At 36.1% G+C, this 22,083-nt stretch overlaps 1 protein-coding gene across 3 annotated transcripts in view; it reads right to left on the reverse strand.

The window, feature by feature from the left end:
- The window catches only part of arhgap24 (Rho GTPase activating protein 24), a 224,546-nt gene that overhangs the window by 59,352 nt on the left and 143,111 nt on the right, over nt 1-22,083 (reverse strand). The window contains exon 1 of one of the 3 annotated variants that reach the window (XM_005161477.6): nt 9,686-9,836. The exons of the other annotated variants lie outside the window; for them this stretch is intronic. Within the exon in view, the coding sequence (XP_005161534.1) occupies nt 9,686-9,761 (76 nt within the window). The 5' untranslated portion in view covers nt 9,762-9,836. Of the gene's footprint in view, nt 1-9,685; nt 9,837-22,083 lie in introns of those variants that run through there. 3 annotated transcript variants of the gene reach the window in all.

Raw genomic sequence — 22,083 nt, forward strand, 5'->3', positions numbered from 1 at the left:
GAATTTGTACTTAAACTAAAGTGCTACCTAAATAACTAATAATCAACTTAAATGAAGTAATTATTACAACTAAATGCAGAATGTAAGATTATTACATATTTGATGAATTATATTTGACTATTTGTTAGTTAGTAAAAGCAGAAGTGCTTGAGAGTTGTAAAATATAGTCAATCAATTTCCTAAATATACTATTAATGAAACTATAAATAATGTTAAACTAAAAAAAAAAAAGATTTAATAATATTAAATTAGTATAGTAACCATTAACCATTAGCTACTAATAGTTTTTTAATCGGAGACCTGTTCACACTAAGAATGAAATCTATAATGATAAAAAATATATTTTTTTATTATTTAAGATTATTTAAGATAACAGTGGGGAAAATGAGTATATAATACATCACCCTTTTCTCAGGAAACATATTTCTAAAGGTGCTGTTAACTTGAATCTTTCACCAGATGTTGGTAACAACCAAAGAAATCCGTATATGCAACGAAAACAAATCTAATTAATTTACAAATTAAGTTATTAGTAACAAAATAAAATGAAGCAGAAAAAAAGTATTAAACACATGAAGAAAGTGAGGTGTAGAAAGGCTGTGAAAGCCCAGACAGCAGCTGAAATCTCTCAGTAGTTCATCAGCAACCATCTGCCCTTTGTCATTGTAAAAGAATATCAGCTGCTTCAGTCCAACATCCACATTATCAAGATGATAAGGATGAAATCAGGGTGGACATTTCAGCAAGACAACGATCCAAAACCCAACCAATGAAACTCTCACATGCTTTCAGAGAAAGAAAATGAAGCTGGAGAATGGCCCAGCCAATCACCTGACTTAAATCCAATACAAAATGCAAAATAAAGATCAGATTTGATAGACGAGACCCACAAAACCATCAAGATTTTTACATTCTGTTGAAGTCTGTGAAGAAATTCCAACCCAGGCTCATTCTGGAAACATAGCCCCGTGGACGTTTCTGGAAACCGCGAAATATAACCCGGAAGGTACGTATTTGTGCAGTTTTTGTTTTTTTGCGAATCCATGAGAGGCCGCTGTGCATGCTTTTTCACGTCTCGAACGCCTCTCTGTTCTCGCGTAAAGCCGCCGAATGCCGCTGTTGAGCGACCGTCTGTCCGACTGAATGACTGAATGATTGATCCTTCTTCCTTAAACCCATGCAACGATTTTCAAAAGTCATCCAGAAATAAGAAAAGTGCTCGTCTGATTTTAACTGCGTTTTTGGATTTCACCGCATTCTCGCCTTGTTATGAACTCGTTCGCTTTATATTTTGGATTTGTTTTTTTGTCTTACCGAATTTCTGTAACCGATCTTCCCCGAACTCGGACTCGGTCGTCGCAGCTGGCTCCCCTCCGGGCCTCTGCTCCGCCAACGAAACACGACGAGCTAACCGGACAAACTGGTTACAGCGGGAAAGCCCTCCACATGGGGGTGAGCTGTCAGCCGGCGAGCGCGAAGAGAAGCGGCGTCACACCGCCCCGTATCGTTTGCTTGAAAAAAAGAAATGCAGCCATATGTACCTCCGGCCATGTAAATCGCGGTCTCCAGAAACGTCTTTACACTGCATCACCAAAAAAGCCTTAATTAAAAAGTATTTAGTACATATCCATAGTACTTTCTCTTTGTGTTATTCCATTGTTTTCACATATTGTGTGGTTTGTTAACACAAATTGTTTGGGTTTTTACCAAAATCTGGTTTAATTCCATGTCAACAGCTCCTTTTAAAAATATTATTTCCGTATAGAAGGGTGCTTATAAGGTTATCGTTCAAGTTATAAATGAGCCATAACACAGAAACACAACATATATTGACACTTCTGTGACAGGAGGCTAATTTAGTCGCATCATAAAAGAAAACTGATTAGCCTTTAAACCCCATGGCCTTTTCACTCCCGGCAAATAGCGCAGATAAAGTCAATGATTCACTCTCCACCAATCAGAGTGCAGATAACTGAGGCCATTCATTGTTTCCGTCAGTGAATCCACTCATAGACACTACAGGTCAATCTCACACCTCTATCTGGAGAACAGAGCATGAGATAAAGTGAGTGGCTTCTGCAGGAGAAAGCGGAAGATAGCAGGGAGGCTTCATGGCTGTCAGGAGATCTGACCAGTAAATGGGATTATACCTCCAGAGGTGGCCGTCTTCACTAATCCACAGTAAATGGAGCTATTCTCTGTTGGCCATTCCTGACACTGCGAGGAGTTGCTCTGAATAATGAGGTTTGGGAGAAAGCCAGAGGAATCTACTTGTATTTAGATGTTGCTAAAGTATAGAAACCAAGGGCCCTATCATGCACCCAGTGCAATAAGGAGCAAGATGTGCATGGCGTGATTTGTTGCAATTTTCAGACAAGCGCAATCATAATAGTCTGTTATTCACCCTATGTTGATGACAATTTGCATTTGTATAATGTTATTACTATTATTAGTATTTTTTATAATATGTATATTTATATTTTTTGTGCATGGTGGCAATACATTTCAATGAATAATGTTTTTTTGTTTTTTTAAAGAGTAAAGAACCTAGTGTGTCTAGGCTACATTTTCTCTGTTTTGGAGCTGATCCTCAGTGTTCCTCTTTGGGTGTGATTGGTTTGGCTGTTCTGTCCTGTGGTTTGACAGGTTGTCTAGTCAGTTCAGTGGCAGATGGTGTGGGTCTGGAGTGCTTTAAGTCTCAGGACTTCTCAAACACAGTGTCTGACTACAGCCACAGACAGACTCTGAGCCTTTAATTAGAGGTTCTCTAAAAAAAAAAAGACCTTCCCTTATACTTTGATCAAGCATCAACCTAAAACATTGATTAGTGTATGTTTTCCCCCCCTGAATATTGCATACCAGTTATTGCTGCCCTACTATTTATGTAAACACGATGGGTTGGGGTTATGGGAAAAATACATTGTATAAAAGTAATGCAGTGTTAAATTTTTGACAACAAATATAAGCTATTAATTTTATATTTAAATATAATTTGTGAAATAAAACTATATAATATTGAATCAATATTAAGAATACTTTTTTCAACAAAAAGTATTTATTTATTTTTACTTTATACTGTATTCTCAATTAAATAAATACAGCCTTTGCTTGAACATAACAAAAAAAGCTTGATTTTGTGTTCATACATACATACATTTATAAATACATACATACATACATACATACATACACACACACACACACACACACACATATATATATATATATACATATATATATATATATATATATATATATATATATATATATATATATATATATATATATATACATATATACATATATATATATATATATATATATATATATATATATATATATATATATATATATATATATATATATATATTTACATACATATATTTACATACATATATTTACATATATATATATATATATATATATATATATATATATATATATATATATATATATATATATATATATATATATATATATATATTTTTATATATATATATATATATATATATATATATATATATATATATATATATATATATAATTTTCAACTCAGTTAAAAGTATAAACAAAATCATTTTGCATAGTAAAGAACTTTAATATAAATTTCCTTTTTTTCTGATGTGAAGGCCTGCATATTTGTTTAAATACAGTAAGTCTCTGTGTTTGGTCTGCCGTCTCGTCGAATATGAGCTCGGCTGCTCTTTAATGAGTGACCTGAGCTATCAAAAACCAGGTGGAAGCAAACAAAAGGGTTCCAGTGAGCCGCAATTACTGTCACATACCTTCTGCTGAAATGCCCCTAAACGCTTCATTATGCGTGCTCCCTTCACCGACTTCACTAATCCACAAGATCAACAGCCACTTTATTAACAAAACAGACACACAAATAAGCCTATTGTCACTCCGGACTCCGGTGTTCGCAGAGACGCAGATAATGATTTTTTCTTATGCTTTTTAGAAAACGATGTGTTATGAAACACCGCGAATATTTGATTTAGATGCAGTGAGGAAGCACCATGAGTTGGCAGGAAAACGGACAATTGTAGTATAGCATTGTTTGCCCGGGATAGACATAACATATTTCACACATCCTGAGTCTGAACTCACTTACTGTAGCCACTGTTAAAGCCATAGTTCAGCCAAATTCAATTCAATTCAGTTACCCTTTATTTGTATAGCGCTTTTACAATGTAAATTGTGTCAAAGCAGCTTCACATAGAAGATCATAGTAAATTGAAACAGTGTAGTTCAGCTTTCAGTGTTTAAGTTAAGTTCAGTTTAGCTCAGTTCAGTGTGGTTTAATAATGACTACTGAGAGTCCAAACACTGAAGAGCAAATCCATCAATGCGCAGCTCTACAGATCCCGAACCATGCAAGCCAGTGGCGACAGCGGCGAAGAAAAAAAAATTCACCAATTGGCGAAAGTGAAGAATAAAAAACCTCGAGAGAAACCAAGCTCAGAGGGCAAAACCATTTCTCCTATGGCCAAATACAAACATTGACTTAATGACAGACCTTACTTTTTTTTGTTAAGCACAAAGGAAGATATTTTGATGAATGCTGAAAACTAGTAGCCATTGACAAGCAAAACACGAATGCAATTCAAATATATTGCGCTCATGAATTTAATTATTAAATTCAGCTTAGTAATGGCTTGTTGAAATTGTGGATTCTGATTGGTTGGAAGGTGAGCAATAAAATAGTTGCAGTCAGTGATCACAGCTTGAAATACATGCGTTACCATCAAACACTAGTGGTAACCATAGCAAATTAGATTAGTTGTTCATATATATATATATATATATATATATATATATATATATATATATATATATATATATATATATATATATATATATACACAAACACACACACATATATATATATATACAGTTAAAATCAGAATGATTAAACCCCCTTTGAATTTGTTTTTTAAATATTTCCCAAATGATGTTTAACAGAGCAAGGACATTTTCACAGTATGTCTGATAATATTTTTTCTTCTGGAGAAAGTCTTATTTGTTTTATTTCGGCTAGAATAAAGGCAGTTTAATTTGTTTAAAGACCATTACTACTAGCTCTTTTAAGGTATAATTTTTTGGATAGTCTACAGAGCAAACCATCGTTATACAATGACTTGCCTAATTACCCTAACCTGCCTAGTTAGCCTAATTAACCTAGTTAAGCCTTTAAATGTCACTTTAAGCTGTAAAGAAGTGGCTTGAAAAATATCTAATATTATTTACTGTCCTCATGGCAAAGATAAAATAAATCAGTTATTAGAAATGTGTTATTAAAACTATTATGTTTAGAAATGTGTTGAAAAAAAGATTTGGGGGAAGAAATAAACAGGGGCTAATAAAATCAGGGGGTTTAATAATTCGGTCTTCAACTGTATATATTGCAAATATGTAGCTAACACACGATACTATGAGCTATTAGACAGGCCTGTGTTATTTACATGCACATTCACAGTCTCTCTCTCTCTCTCTCTCACTTTCTATGTCTGTGTCTGATTCACTTCTAACAAGTCTTAACTGATGAAAATGCATTTTAATATTTTGCTGCAAAGAGCAATGCTAGTTTTAACTGCTTATACTATGGTTACCATGCCATAATGGTCCCGTTTTCAAGGTTCTATTCAGTGTTTGATGTTTTCTCAACTGAAACATAAAGAAAGGGTTGGACACATTGTATCTCCTCCTCTTTTTTAAAAAAACAGCCAATATCGTTTTGTTTTATAACAAAATCAATACGGTTAGTTTAGATTTCATGTGTACTTTAAATTTTGACATTTCAACAAATTCTACATTTGTTTTAAATTCGTCTATTTCTGTTGTTCGTATTCCACTACACTGACTTCATGAATGAAGTGAAATTGTGCAAAACGTGGATTTACTTGTTAGATGCTCTAGAAACGAGCGACGCAGTGGCGCAGTAGGTAGTGCTGTCACCTCAAAGCAAGAAGTTTGCTGATTCGAGCCTCTGCTGGGTCAGTTGGTGTTTCTGCGTGGAGTTTGCATGTTCTCCCTGTGTTCGCGTAGGTTACCTCCGGGTGCTCTGGTTTCCCCCACAGTCCAAAGACATGCGGTACAGGTGAATTGGGTAGCTAAATTGTCCGTAGTGTATGAGTGTGAATGCGTGTGCATGGATGTTTCCCAGAGATAGGTTGCGGCTGGAAGAGCATCTGCTGCGTAAAATCGTGCTGGATAAGTTGGCGGTTCATTCCGCTGTGGTGACCCCGGATTAATAAAGGGACTACGCCGAAAAAAATGAATAAGAAACCTAGCTCACTGAGGACACCTGCTGGTTACAAGGGGGTATATACAACAAGAATAGCAAAAACTAAAACCTGATATGAGCGACGCAGTGGCACAGTAGGTAGTCCTGTTGCCTTACAGCAAGAAGATCACTGGTTCGAGCCTCGGCTGGGTCAGTTGGCGTTTCTGTGTGGAGTTTGCATGTTCTCCCTGTATTTGCGTGGGTTTCCTGCAAGTGCTCAAGTTTCCCCCACAGTCCAGAAACATGCGGTACAGGTGAATTGGGTAAGCTAAATTGTCCAAAGTGTATGAGTGTGAATGAGTGTGTATGGGTGTTTCCCAGAGATGGGTTGCAGCTGGAAGGGCATCTGCTGCATAAAACATGTGCTGGATAAGTTGGCGGTTCATTCCGCTGTGGCGACCCCGGATCAATAAAGGCACTAAGCCGACAAGAAAATAAATGAATGAATAAAACCTGATATTTATATAAGTCAAAATACAGTCAAAATTTCTTCTAATCCTCTCTTATTTGAAGCATTTCATCTACCCAACAGCATCTGTTTTGTTGTCTTTGCAAGATATAAAGCATCAGCCAATCATATACATCTATTTGACTTTACCAGTGCACTAGGCTTAAAATAAACAGAGTTTTATTCGCTAGTTCGCTAGTGTGGACACAAATATAAATATTGTTTCATTATCATTTATATTTCTCATTCATCAGAGGTAACCACAGCGGAATGAACCACCAATTATTTTGGAATATGTTTTACACAGCTGATGCCCTTCCAGCTGCAATCCAGTGCTGGGAAACATCCATACACTCTCACTCACACACATACAGTACAGACAATTTAGCTTACCCAATTCATCTATAGCACATGCCTTTAGACAGTCATGGGGCAAACCGGAGCACCCGGAGGAAACCCATGCCAACATGGGGAGAACATGCAAACTCCACACAGAAATGCCAACTGGCCCAGCCGGGACTCGAACCAGCAACCTTCGTGCTGTGAGGTGACAGTACTAACCACTGAGCCACCATCCATTCGTGAGCCTTTTTAAAAAAGTTTTAAACCCTAAAAAATGTTTTTAAAAAGTACTTATTGAAACATCATGCATTTATGAATGCTTTTGTAGAATTACAATAGAAACTCGCATGACATTTTCAGTAAGAGATCATTTAAAGTATCCAGAGACAGCTGGGATGCATCAACACATCACAGTGAAGAAACACAGAAACTGGGACTGTTTTGAGAGAGAAAGCAGAGACTAATTGTTCATGGAATTGTCTGAACTCACAGACAATTTCTCGCTCAGGCAGACACAAAGGGAGCAAATTTGCTTATCTCTACAAATATAACCAATCTGGCATCTGAAAGTAATCTTCAGTTTACACAATGGATTTATAGAAAAGGATTGGCCTAAATTATGTTTCCACACAATGTGAAGACAAATGAGGATTTAAACTGAATTATGAATCATAAGCAGCGTGAGCTGAATTTGACTTAAAACTGATTAAACATTAAACATTGTAACAAAGTAAAAAAAAAAAAGAAAAATCAAACAATAATAATTAACTTACTTGGTTAATAATTAAAAGTTTTTTTTAAATACGTACTTCTTTTTTATTATTCTTATTTCACCTATTGTTGAGAAAGTTTAACCTAAAACAACTAAAACTAAAGGTTTAAAATTAGAAATATTATTATTTTTTACTTAATTTAACTTATTTAAGCTTATAATAAAATTTCATGAACAAAAATTAAATGACAAACAAATTGAACCTTCATTATTTTTATATAAAACTATACTTAAAAGTATACCATGTGCTAGATCGTTTCTCCGTGTTTCATTGGTAATGTCTTTAAATAAATAATCATTTAGACCTAATTAATTATTCATTTATTTTTATGTACAATAATTAAGACATAAAATGAAAAAGTAAAATAATCAACAAAGAAAATGTAAATGAAAAAGATTATTTATTGACTGTTTCAGTCCTATCACTTTAAACTAACAAACACTGTACATTTCTCGATATTTAGGCTAAAACACTGCTTTATTTATTGATTTATTTATTTGCTATTTATTTGTTTATATTCTTATTTCACCTAGTTGGTGAGAAAGTGTAACCTAAAACTAAAACAACTAAAACTAAAGGTATAAAACCAAAATAAAGATTTTTTTTTTGCTTAATTTATTTAAGTTTAAAATGAAATTACATGAACATAAATAAAATACCAAACACATTTCATCTTCATTCATTTTAATATTAAACTATAATTAAAAGTATACCTTGCACCAGACCATTTCTCTGTGTTTCGCTGGTATTGTCTTTAAATAAATAATTATTTAGGCCTTATTTATTACTTATGTACAATAATTAAGACATAAAATGAGAAAGTAAAATATAATCAACAAAAATTATGTAAATGAATACTGTAAATGAAAACGTAAATGAAAAAGCTTATTTAGTCTTAGTTCTATCACTTTGAACAAACAAACACTATACATATTTCCATATTTAGGCTAAACACTATTTATTTATTTATGCAGTTATTTATTTGTGCAAGTATGTATGTTTCTATTTTAATTTTAGTTGTCTTTAATTTCCTAAGTTTTATTTTTCTTAATGAATCCTTATGGCACTTAAGTTTACAATGATAATAGAGCTTGTTAATAAGTTTTTTATGATTAATGGAAGAATTACAATGCTTTGTTTCGTTATTTCATCTTCATTTACAATTAGCAGGCTATTAACAGCTACTGTATATTTCTGTCCATTCACATCCCATCCCTTAGTGCACCTTTTTGCAGCAGTCGCAAACTGCTGTTACACTTAAAAACACATTCTTAATCCCTTAGTCTTGCCGTGGCGCCAAACACGGCGGTAATGGTCATTTTGAAGTGTCACCCACTGTATATAATAATTAAAACATTTCTGATATTAAAAAAAAACATATTAAAACATAAATAATCATTTTAAAAATATATGAAAAGTTTTACCAAACTTTACTAAAAGCAAACACAATTAAAGCTTTAAACTAAATATATTAATTAAACTGCATAGTCATATATAAAAGGTTAAAAGTGGCAAAAACACACCATAAAAATTACTTTAACCAAACCTATTATGATAAAAGGAAGTCTTAAATTAAAATAATTCTAAATATTTATCTAAGCTATAAAGGTTACTTGAGTAAAAATGTCCAATTCTCACAATATTTTATGTATTAGTAACAGTAAGCGAAAATAGTAATAGATAAACAAATACATCCTTTTAGAACAGTTATCATTCAGTCTACATGACAGAAAAAAACACAGACATATACAAACACAACTAAACTTCAGCAGCTCCACAAACCAAAGTCATTCTATCAGCCAAGAAGCTTCTTTAAACTTTCCACAGCAGAATTACCTCCGGAGGTGGACAGACACTCAGACATCCCAAACGCAGACACCTGAAGACCAAACTGTTGCACCACCTCCATCATCCAGCAGCTCTCCTGCTCTCTCGAACCCAGAGAAGAGGCCTCGGTCCTGGGCAGAGCTAGAGGACGAGAGGGTCTGGAGGAGATCTGACCTGCTCCATACTGAAGACTGAGGAGGAGCCAAAAACACTGAAGGAGGAGGGTCAGTTCTCTCTCTCGCTCTCTCTCTCTCTCTCTGACTGAACAATAGAGAGTTTCAACAGCCCTCTTTAAAGAGAAGAGCAGGAAAACAGACTTCTATAGAGAGATGCTGTCAGTCAAACCTCTGAATTAATTTGCTTTGGAGGATATTTATATTTTTATGAAGGTCATTTTTGGGTGGCCTTGCTATTTAAAGCATGAGTTTTTTAAGTAGTTCTTGTGTCATCTATGTGCCGATTAAGTACTGATATAGTATGTGAGATAAACACAACAGTATATTTTATAAAGTCAGATTTCTAGGGCTTGTTTTAGGTACAATTTTGTTCAAAAGTGAATTGTTTTGAAAGAAGTTCAAATTAAATTGGTCAAAACGACAGTAAATACATCACACCATGTTACAAATTATTTCTAAACCTTCTATTTATAATAAAAAAAAATTATATAAAATTATAAATTATAAAAGTGTGATTTTCCATCAAAATATTACTTTGCTCAGTCACTTTGGTCCATTTCTCAGATCAGAATTGAAATTTGCAATACAGTAAGTGCATTTCTCAAAACAATGCGTACAAATCATAAAAAAAACACCATGAATTACCTGCAAAAGCCAGACTCTTGCTCAAAATCTCTCAGAACTGTCTGAATGACAAGTCCTTGTGTCACTGTGTATGGATAAGTCATAGTCTTATAGACTTAGGCCGTACTCATCCTAGGTACAGTTGCCTTGAACCTGGCCAAAGCACGCTTGTCCCCCCTCCTGTCTCCCCCGACGGCTCGCACTCACACCACAATCGGGCCTGGGCACGCTTACGTCATCGCTGCTGCGCTGTTCAGTGAGAAGCGCTGTCACTCAGCAGCACAGTGGAGATTTCTCTAGTTATATCGTTTCAGTCGGTTTGATATGCAGTGACATGCAGTCAAATATTTCGTCAAACAGTCCTTAGGGATGCGATGACACGCAGTCAGATATTTCGCCGAACAGATCCGCCACATTTGGCGCTCATAAACAATCATACAGCCCTCGTGCTGCAGGTATTAGGAGGTCTGCTGAAGGTGCGCAGCTGTCGTGCAGTGAGGGGTTTGCGTCTTTAATAAACTACGGCAGTTTGCGTTCACTGAACAGTAAGAATGATTAATAAATCCATATGAAACAGTCCCTTAAAAGTCACGTCTCGCTTTCAGTTTCGGGCTTTAGCGCGTTTTGCACTCACACTACAAGCGTACCGCGCCAAAGCCCAAGTGAACCGCGCTCAGGCACACCTCTTCCAACCTGGCCAGGGCCGGCCAAGTGAACCGTGCTTGAGCCCGATTCAGCGCACTCACACTTCTCAAACGATCCGGGAAACGGGCCTGGGCACGGTACGGATGGTATAGTGTGAGTAGGCCCTTAGTCATGTTGTCAACATAACAGTGAACTCTGAAGGGCTGTTCAGGTGTAAACTATGGCTATTATTATGTATTTATTTTGTGCTGTTTTTACGGTATTTTTTTGCCAGATCATGTCATTGTGATACAGAAAGGAAAATACAGCACTGCATAGCACAAAGAAAAAACTAAAAAAGTAGAAATTTGAATAGGACGATCTCCTTTTAAAAGCACCTTCAGTAGAAAAAGTCAAAATTCACCTGAGAGAAATCGACCAATTCTAGACAGATTTAGAAAAAAATTGTCTAAAGGAAATGTGTAGAAAAATGCATTGTGATAAAATATTATGACAACTTGTTCAGCCATTTTGCATGCATAGGCTTATGCCATAAACAAACGATTAAAGGTTGTGTCGAGTGAGGCTATTCGAAAGAGACCCAAATAATACTATTAATAATATTTTTAACGCAATCCTAGTGTTTCCCACAGAAGTCACAAGATTAGTCCACAAGACACAATCATCCCCAATCTCCAAAAACATCAGTGGAGAACTTTCCAAACTTACATTTAGTTCAAGATAGCACAAGGTTAAAACGGAGATCCCTGATGAAGACCTGTATCTCTACACAACCTTGATTAAACACTCAAGCAAAGCAACACGGTCACCATTCCAGCCGCAGATAAACGCTTGGACTCTTTTTGAACAATGAGGCTCATATCTCTGCGTCCGGGGCTCTGGTTTCAATGCCCCCCACTGAGGAATGAGGAGAAACAGAGAAGGGGAGAAAGTGGAAGACTGGCTTTATCTGATCCACCATCAGCTCAATGGGCTCCGTCCACATCTCGGCTCTATAAGCTTGGAGAAAGGGATAGTTCACTCGAAAATTAAAAAATGACTCACTGTTTACTCAACCTCAAGTGATTCCAAGAGTGTTTTATTCTGTTGAACACAAAGGACGATAAGGCGACGCAGTGGCGCAGTGGGTAACACGTTCGCCTCACAGCAAGAAGGTCGCTGGGTTGCTGGTTCGATCCTTGGCTCAGTTGGCGTTTCTGTGTGGAGCATGCATGTTCATGTGTTTGCGTGGGTTTCTTCCGGGTGCTCCGGTTTCCCTCACAAGTCCAAAAACATGCGCTATAGGTGAATTAGGTGAGCTAAATTGTCCGTAGTGTATGTGTGTGAATGAGAGGGTATGGGTGTTTCCCAGTGAAGGGTTGCAGCTGGAAGGGCATCCGCTGCGTAAAACATATGCTGGATAAGTTGGCTGTTCATTCCGCTGTGGTGACCCCTGATTAATAAAGGGACTGAGCCGAAAAACAGAATGAATGAATGAATAAATGAATAAAGGAATGAAAAAAAAACACTGATCTTAATTAAAGAACACATTTCATATGCTCACAGTTATTGGTGGTTATCTGCACATACATTACAAAACTACCTGATTTATCGGGATAGTTCACCCCCCAAAAAATTCATCTCATACTTAGGTGGTTCTAAATTTAAATGAATTTCTTTCTTCTGTTGAACAGAAAACAAGATATTTTGAATAATGTTGGAAAGCCAGCTGTTTTTCACCCCCAACAATCTTCAGTATATCTTCCTTTGTGTTTAACAGACGAGAGAAACTCAAACAGATTTGTAAACCGCGAAAGATGAGTAAATGATAACAGAATTAAAACATTTTGGGTGAACTATTCCTTTAATTGGCAAATGTAGTTTTTATTCTTAAAAAGCAATTGATCTACACACCTTAATCATACAATGGTCTTACTCAGAATAAGCTTAACAATTACTCATTTCCATGAAAATGTACCCATTATTAGAGTCCCAGCTTTATCTATAGCTCATTTAAGACTGAGATTGCAAAGAGCAGGTCAGGGCAAAGGTGAAAGGCTATGCTAGCTGTTCAAAACGGAAGAGTTTCCACCCTAAAATGAACTAGCAGTGACATTACAACACGACACCACTTAGTGCACTTCAATGTGTCTTAATGACAGGGGGAGTTTGGTTTCAGTGTATGGTTTCGTTTCTGTTCGGTTCATGACTGTAACTCAGTATGTATGTGAAAGTAATCTCGTCTTGCGTACGAACCACACTAAAGAGCGCAGGGGAGCAGACATACACACTCACCTGCGAGGACAGACGCCAATCTCTATTGTAAAGGAGCAGCGGTAGACGTCCTGCTCATTTAGATGAAATCCGATGCAGCTTGTGAGCCATACTGCGAATCGAGAGCTAAAGTGGTTTAAAATGTGATTCTATTGCAGGCATCTTGAAATAGGGAACAATGGATCGGACCCTGGCTTGTCTGTGAGAAACACTGACAATTAAAAGAGCATTTAAAATAAGCAGTAGGTCAGCAGTAGAAATAAAGTGCTCAGTAGCTACAGTTGAAGTCAACATTATTAGAATTTTTCATTTATTCATTTTCTTGATGTCTTAGTCCCTTTATTAATTCAGGGTCGCCACTGCGGAATGAACCGCCAACTTATCCAGCAAGTTTTTACGCAGCGGATGCCCCTCCAGCTGCAACCCATCTCTGGGAAACATCCACACACACATTCACACACACTCATACACTACAGACAATTTAGCCTACCCAATTCACCTGTACCGCATGTCTTTGGACTGTGGGGGAAACCCACACGAAGGCAGGGAGAACATACAAACTCCACACAGAACTGCCAACTGAGCCGAGGTTCGAACCAGCAACCCAACGACCTGCTTGCTGTGAGGCGACAGCACTACCAACTATTCAAATATTTCTAAAATGATGTTTAACAGTGAAAGAAATTTTCCACAGTAGTTCCTATAATATTTTTTTCTTCTGGAGAAAGTCCTATTGGTTTCTTTTAAAAAATATTTTAAGATCAAAATTATCAGCCTCTAAAGCCAATTTTTTTTTCCTTTTCTTTTTTTCGATCGTCTACAGAACAAACCATTGTTAAACAATAATTAGCCTAATTACCAAGCGGCAACCTCCAGCTCTCTCTTGTGAAGCAAATATGGAAGTAAGTGAAACTGCAATTTATCGAAATTCCGCTAGTTCTGGCTCCATAATAGAGCTAATTTCTTTTTTTAAAGACTTATTTTTGGCCTTTATTGAGAAGACAGGGCTGTATTTTAAACAGGAAACGAAGTGGGAGCTAGAGAGAGGGTAGGGACGGGAAATGTCCACGAGCTGGGGTTTAAACTCGGGACACCCTGAAGTGCTACTACACCATATTCAGCGCGCTAACCACTAGACTATTGCGCCAACACAGATCAAATTTCTATTGAGCCCACTGTTAAAATGGCCAACTTTACAGCAGAAAAAATGTGTTTACCGCCTGGTACAAACAACGATTTTAGTGTATATAGCTAACATTACCTCTTATGACAACTGTGAGGGGGTGAATTTTTTTTTTATAACTCATCCGTTTTGTTTATATTAGGTTATATTAAGTCTGCATAATTAAGGGCATGGCCACTTGAGTGACAGCTAGGTCTCGCTAGTCGCCGTCACATGACCTCAGCTGATTCCAGCTGATTAGCTGCTGAACTCGGCATATACATCTTTATTTTTGTTTTGTTTTATGTGGCTTTACACAGTCAGTTGCTTTTTGGAATAATTTCCTCCAATTATAAGATAATATGGCGTGCTGTGCACATAATTGTGCTCACAAACCATTCACGTGGCCTCCAATTCCCAGGTGAGAGAAATGATTAATTATATGCCATCTCTATAAATGTATTTGTTTTGTTTAAGATCATTTATGTTTTTCTTTAGAGCTGTAATGCACTCCAGAATCTGACAGATTGACTAGCTGTAGGCTATAGAACAGTCATCTAATACGTCATACATTGTTATGCCTGGATTTCATAAATAGTCTTGCATTTACTAACACAGACTATATTTGAAGTATTAGGAAGTAACTCGTATTTTCTTCCTGTAGAAAAAAAAAAACTATTGTTTGCTGAATTTAGAAATAGTTTTGAAACAAATCTTTGTGCTTAACAAACAAAATTAAATATGTAGGCTAATGGATGGCTGTGCATACAACACGTTTCCTTATCCACGGGAGAGAGTAAAAGTGAAAGTAAATAATGAAGAGGCTCATTCCTCTGTTTAACTGTTTTCTTGCTAGTGAAGCACTCAGTTTTTCAACTTACAAAGTCCGCCATGTAAATAGCAAATGCGCTATAACGCGACACAACTGACTATTAAAGGGAATGGGAGATGAGACTTAAGAGAATAAGCTCAACCCTGTTAGACCATGCACCGCAGCGCAAAGCGCATTTTTCCGTCCTTAAAATAGCAAAAGTGGATTCGGACACGCCCTTAATGCTTTTGTGCCATGCGCTTAGATCGTCAAAATAGAGTCCTTACACTTTATTGATATATTGATTTACAACCAAGCACATGTGGTCAGAACACAAACGAGTCGCAGGTAATGAAGTATTAAGTGTTTCTCCCAAAGAAAAGTCTAAGCAAAATGCTAGCAGGCATCTGTAGCTCCGCTTTTTGCCCTTGTTTGGTATCCCCCGATTGGTGCGATGATGCGTGAACAAAATGCCAACGGTTGGCCACACCTACTTGTAGCTTTTTTGCAATCTTCAGAAAGAAAACCTATGGGTGACGTCACGGATACTACTTCCATATCTTTTACAGTCTATGCCAGGGGCGAACTGGCCATCTGGCAATTCTGGCAAATGCCAGAAGGGCCGGACCATATTTTAAATGTGGGCCAGTATGCTATTTTTTAAATAAATTTTTTTTATATCTATTGTTTTTACATGCAGGAAGCTTTTATCTCTTGCCAGATGTGAATATTATGATGATGATGATGATGATGATTGTAATAATAATAATAAATGTTAAGCATTGGCCCAATCTGCAATGGCCGACTGGTTTCGAGATGGGCCTACCCAATCAGTTACATGGACGTAATCAAAATCTGGCAAGAATGTCAAACAAACAGTGAGTGCAGCACAAGCTAATTGTCAGAGATGGACCATAAAAAAAGGAAAGTCGGTGCTGAAGAGCCCAGAGAAAGCCAAACATTGCTTTCAGACGCTGCCAAATGCATAAAATTAACTGAAGTAGTCTCGAAAGGACACTGTCGACAGCAAGAAGGCCGATGGTTCGAACCTCGGCTGGGTCAGTTGGTGTTTCTGTGTGGAGTTTGGATGTTCACGTGGGTTTCCTCCCGGTTTCCCTCACAAGTCCAAACACGTGCTCTAGGTGAATTGGGTAGGCTTAATTGTCTGTAGTGCATGTATGTGAATGTGTGTATAGGGGTATCCCAATGATGGGTTGCAGCTTGGAGGACATCCGCTGCGTAAAATATGGTACTGCTTATAATATTTCACCATCTGTACACCAATATAAGTAGTGAATGTGCGTGTCGGTGTGGTAATGTGGGCTGGTGTGGCTACAGTGCCAGGGCTGATTTTTAGTCCCAATCCGCCCCTGGTCTATGCTAATTACCCTAACTGTAACCTCATTAACCTAGCAAAGTCGTTAAATTGCACTTTAAGCTGAATACTAGTACCTTAACTACTTCCACTGTGTGTTTCCATTAGGGGTTGCACCGACTATTCGACTAATACAATACTTTTTTCCATTATCACTTTATTTTGATACACATGACTCAATGTGTAAACTAATTAATTGGTTGTCACCAACATCTAGCTTGCCAGAGGTCTGAATCTCATCCTTTTAAAGTGAAGCCAACATTTGCATTTATTGAATACTAATGAACTACTGGTAAGCTGATGAGGAAAACAATAACCAGAGTGGATAAAACAAGCAGTGGTTTTATTAGTCTCTCTGGTGTCTCAGTCAGATTGTTAGTGTATTTCCAGGTTTGTACACAGATGACATTTGCACTCATCGTGGAGATATGGAGGTTCACATGGGATGATTTATCTCCACCGCCGCTGGTGCTGTAGTAAATCAGCCAGGTTACAGAGCACAGGTAATTGAACCCTATTTTAAATTCACTCCATTGGGCACGTCTACCCCGTGGCATATTAAATTACGACAAATCTCCTCCCTCAGGTCTGTCTGTCAGACGGCCACAGGCTTGAGCTTAATATCACACTGCCTATTTCAGTGCCTGAAGGCTATGAGAGAGAGTTAATGTTATCTGAAGTTTGACACTGCTTCTGTGGGAGAGATTTATATGGTACGCTTATCGCTAATGGGGAATCAGATAATTGGGGATCCTGAGTCACAAAATGGTGGAAAATTGGTGCAAGCACTACAAAAACACTGTAGTATCAATACATCACAGTGAAATCAGAATCGAACAACAACGGAAGCTGAAATTGAATATTTACTACTACAACACAGTGATGATTTGTTAGCGTTAACTACACTGCAAAAAATTGCTGTAAAATATATTTACTGCCGCTTGTAAATGTTTCAGTATTACTGACAACCAAAATTACCAGTAATACTGAAAAATTTACAAGCGGCAGTAAAATTACAGCACAATTGTAATTGTTAATTTGCAGCGAACTTGTAAATGTAACCAAAATTGCCAGTAATAATGTAAATTTTACAGCAATCTTTTACAGTGTACTGTATTTTGAACAGAGGTGGGTAGTGATAAATTACATTTACTTTGTTAGATTTACTTGAGTGAAATTGTTGGGTAACGTGTACTTTTTGAGTACATTTCAATTTGTTTACTTTTACTCTTACTCAAGTAAATTATTAGAGAGAAATCATTACTCTTACTTCGCTACATTTGTCGGCGTTCCTCCGTTACTCTCAAATGATAATAAATATGATCAATTTGTTTTGTTTGCAAATATCGCAAGGCGACACATTGGAGAGGTTGTGTCGCGAGAGGTTGCTATAGAGACGCATCTCTTGCTTTAGATTAGGGTGCACGGCTGCCTTTGTTGGATAGATGGCTGAAGACGAGGAAGATGTGCAAGTTATACTGCGGTCACGCCATGTCTATCTGCGGTTCCAAGAAGGACGGTCATGCTGTCTGTGCAGTGAGTTTATCGGACTACTGTAGGTCACCTGGCCTCAAGTTCAGTCTGTTTTCACTGAAGTATATCAACCAGAATAGTTTGATAATGCAATGCACGCTGGTCATTGAACTGACATCGCAACATATACATGAATTCCAGCTCCAACCTGAAAAAAGTAGTGGTAAGTGTAACCTTATTAATGGTAACTATGCAGGCCCGTAGGCAGGGGGTGTTTGGGTGGTTTGAAAGACCCACTCCTCAAAGGTCCTGAATTTGTCCCATACATGCGCTCACTTGTCTTATTTTGACTGCTATGCCATCAAAAATAGTGAAATTAATCCATTGAAAAAAATGCTTTAAGACCAAGCAAAATACTATATTAAAATATATATTGTTATCCATGAATTTTCAATCAAATCAAATGTACTTTTTTTTTACAAGAGAGGCTAGAAAAAATTGTGAAGCTCTTTTATTAATAATATTATGTTTTAATTTTTTATTATTCAAATAGCCAAATTCTGACAGAGGAAAGTTGAATATCAGTTTATATGCTAAGGCTACAATAGGCTACAATTTTTAATTAAAAACTTTAACAGATTCCTATTTGTTTCTAATGATTTATGATGTAATTAATTTGTATTTTTTTTTATTATTTATTCATTTTTCTTTATTCTAAATCTTTAGGAAATATTTGGTACATTAAATGTGTCATTATGATGACAATCTAACAAGCTAATCCAGCTAAAAATAGTGCTTAGAATGTCATCAAATATAATGTAAAAAAATATATATATAAAAAATAAAAAGGAATCAAGTTAACTAATTAGTTTTTTCTTCAAATTTTAGTGGATTGAACATAAAACAATTAAATCCTCCCCCCCCCCACAGACACACACACACACAAAATGTGTTGTTTCAGCTCAATTTAAACAAGTCAAGTAGTTTAAACAAAGAGCAAATGACATGTTTTGTGTGTGGAATAATAATAGTTTGTAAATAAATGCAAAAACGAATAAGCTTACACCTGAATTAAACACTTAAGCATGTCCCATATGTTTGCTTGATTCACTTTTAATGACGTAATGGATTAGCAGGCTAGCTTTGCTTGTGCTATACTGTGTTGTGTTATCGGAAGAGAGACTCTCGTTTCCCACTGACAGGAAGACTGAACATAATCCCTATATAGCAGACGGGACTTTCTTCAGGAAACCCCTGAGCTGCAAGCGACAGACTAACGCAATAAACACCTGTTACAAGCACATGCTGTGTCAGTTACCCATGCTTCCCCTGAGATCACATTGACAAGGCACAAGCAGAGAGCTAATGCTGAAGCCCAGCTCACTTTTTAAGATCTAAATCTGTGATCTGTTAAGATCTAAATCTGTGAAGTCCCATGCAGAAAAATGACACATGGAAATATACAGTATGCGAATATGTAACATCAGTTTATAAGCTGCTTTCACATATATTAAACGTATGTCTTATATGCAACATATACACTACCTGACAAAAATCTTGTCATCAATCCCAGTTGTAAGAGCAACAAAAATAAACTTGACTTCTAGTTGATGATTTGGAAAAGTGGCAGAAGGTACATTTTTCTGATGAATCATCTGTTGAACTGCATCCCAATCATCACAGATACTGCAGAAGACCTATTAGAACCCACATGGACCCAAGATTCTCACAGAAATCAGTCAAGTTTGGTGAAGGAAAAGTCATGGTTTGGGATTACATTCAGTATGGGGGCATGCGAGAGATCTGCAGAGTGGATGGCAACATCAACAGCCTGAGGTATCAAGACATTTGTGCTGCCCATTACATTACAAACCAGGAAAGACAAATTCTTCTGCAGGATTGCGCTCCTTCTCATACTTCAGCCTCAAAATCAAACTTCCTGAAACCAAAGTTAAGGTGCTCTAGGATTGGCCAGCCCAGTCACCAGACATAAACATTATTGAGCACATCTGGAGTAAGATGAAGGAGGAGGCATTTAATAATAAATGTAACTTTATATTCTAAACTGTACATTATTTCTGTTAAATGACAAAACTTTTCTCTACTGTAGGAAAAAGTCACACCTTACTGTTCTAATTAAATAATTAAAAATCAAGGCATGATCATATTTATTTTGTTAATATAAGCATGTTTTAGAGGCCTTTGTCTTCTAATATAAGCCACTTCTGATACCAAATGATCAACTATAAGTCAAGTTATTGTTTGTTGTTCTTAAAACTGGGATAGGCGACAAGACTTTTGTCAGGTAGTGTATTAGAAATTTAAAAAAAATTGGCAGCTTAATATATTTTTTCAACCTATAGAATTACAAATATGTACATATATGTTCAAATATGTTTTGATATATTATATTTCGATATGGAATAATATTTACTGTTGTTATATATGGCCATATATGAACAGTATATATTATGATATTTAAAAAAATAATATATCATAATATATTTCAAATCATAGCTAATATGTTTGAACATTTATGTATGTATTAGTAATTCTTCTAATGGTTGAAAAAATATCTATAAATATGTAAGTGGCCCTTTTTGGAAAAAAAAAAAAAAAAAATATATATATATATATATATATATATATATATATATATATACATATATATATATATATATATATATATATATATATATATATATATATATATATATATATATATATATATATATATATATATATATATATATATACACACACACACATAAATAAAATCCAAAATTGAACTTCTATGTCATATATGTCATTTGCATATATTAACATTTGTCATATTTCTATATAGGATAATCTGAAATAGCTCAGATTTTAATTGACAAATCTAAATCTAAGAAACAGAAGTTGAAATACTTTTGTGTCCCAGTTATAATATTTCATTCTCTAGCGGGAAGGGAAAACAAAGCAGAAACCGTCCTAAACCCCTATATGCACAGCTCCAGAGATCATTATTCACACAATCATAAACATTTCATTTCTGCACTGCGCTTGAACATTTCCATTTCCGGGATCAAATTCCTTTGTAGAGCCTTGAGCAACAATCTGACACCGCGCACATCAATCTATCAGACAGTTTCCACTGCAACCCTGTCCTGAAATACAACTTCAAATCAATACGAGAGACAAATATCTCCCATATCACCAATAAGACAGCTGTGATTGTGGATTTCACATATAGCATGGGTTATTTATGATTTATCAATGTCAACATGACACCCGGAGGCAGAAGTGAATGCTAATGTACATACTGATGTTGATAGGAGAATCCCTTAAGCAAACGCCCTGATCGATTCAATAGGACTCTGGAGACAAGACACAGAGCTCGATATCTCCAGCTGTCAGACAACAGACATAGATTGAGGCCAATCTCAATATCAATCAATGCCAACTGTATCAACCCCTGAAATATGAAGTTAAGAAATATCTGTAAGGAAAAGCAGTGCTCTGCTGTTTTTAAAGTATTTTTTTTATCTTAAGCACTACTCTGTTAACCTTTTTTTTTTTTTTTTGTAAATTACACTGTATTTAACTGTAATATGAACTGTATTTTACTGTAGGACAGGTATGCAGTATGTTACTGTATTTTAAAGTCACATTGTTACTGTATATTCAACAGTAAAGATATACAATGCTGTAAATGCATACAGCAAGATAAATGGTGCTGTGAATGTGTAGACGGTAGTTTTGCTGTAATTGATTTACAGTAAGTTACTGGCGAACTGCTGCGAACAGTGTATGCAAACTGAAAACCTAAAGTCTCTCATGAATATATGTTCTGTATGACATTTAGCAGGACTTAAATGTCCTGTAAAGAGCATTTTTGTTTGATGT

The sequence above is a fragment of the Danio rerio genome, chromosome 21 (genome assembly GCF_049306965.1).
Source record: "Danio rerio strain Tuebingen ecotype United States chromosome 21, GRCz12tu, whole genome shotgun sequence".
Classification (NCBI taxonomy): domain Eukaryota; kingdom Metazoa; phylum Chordata; class Actinopteri; order Cypriniformes; family Danionidae; genus Danio; species Danio rerio.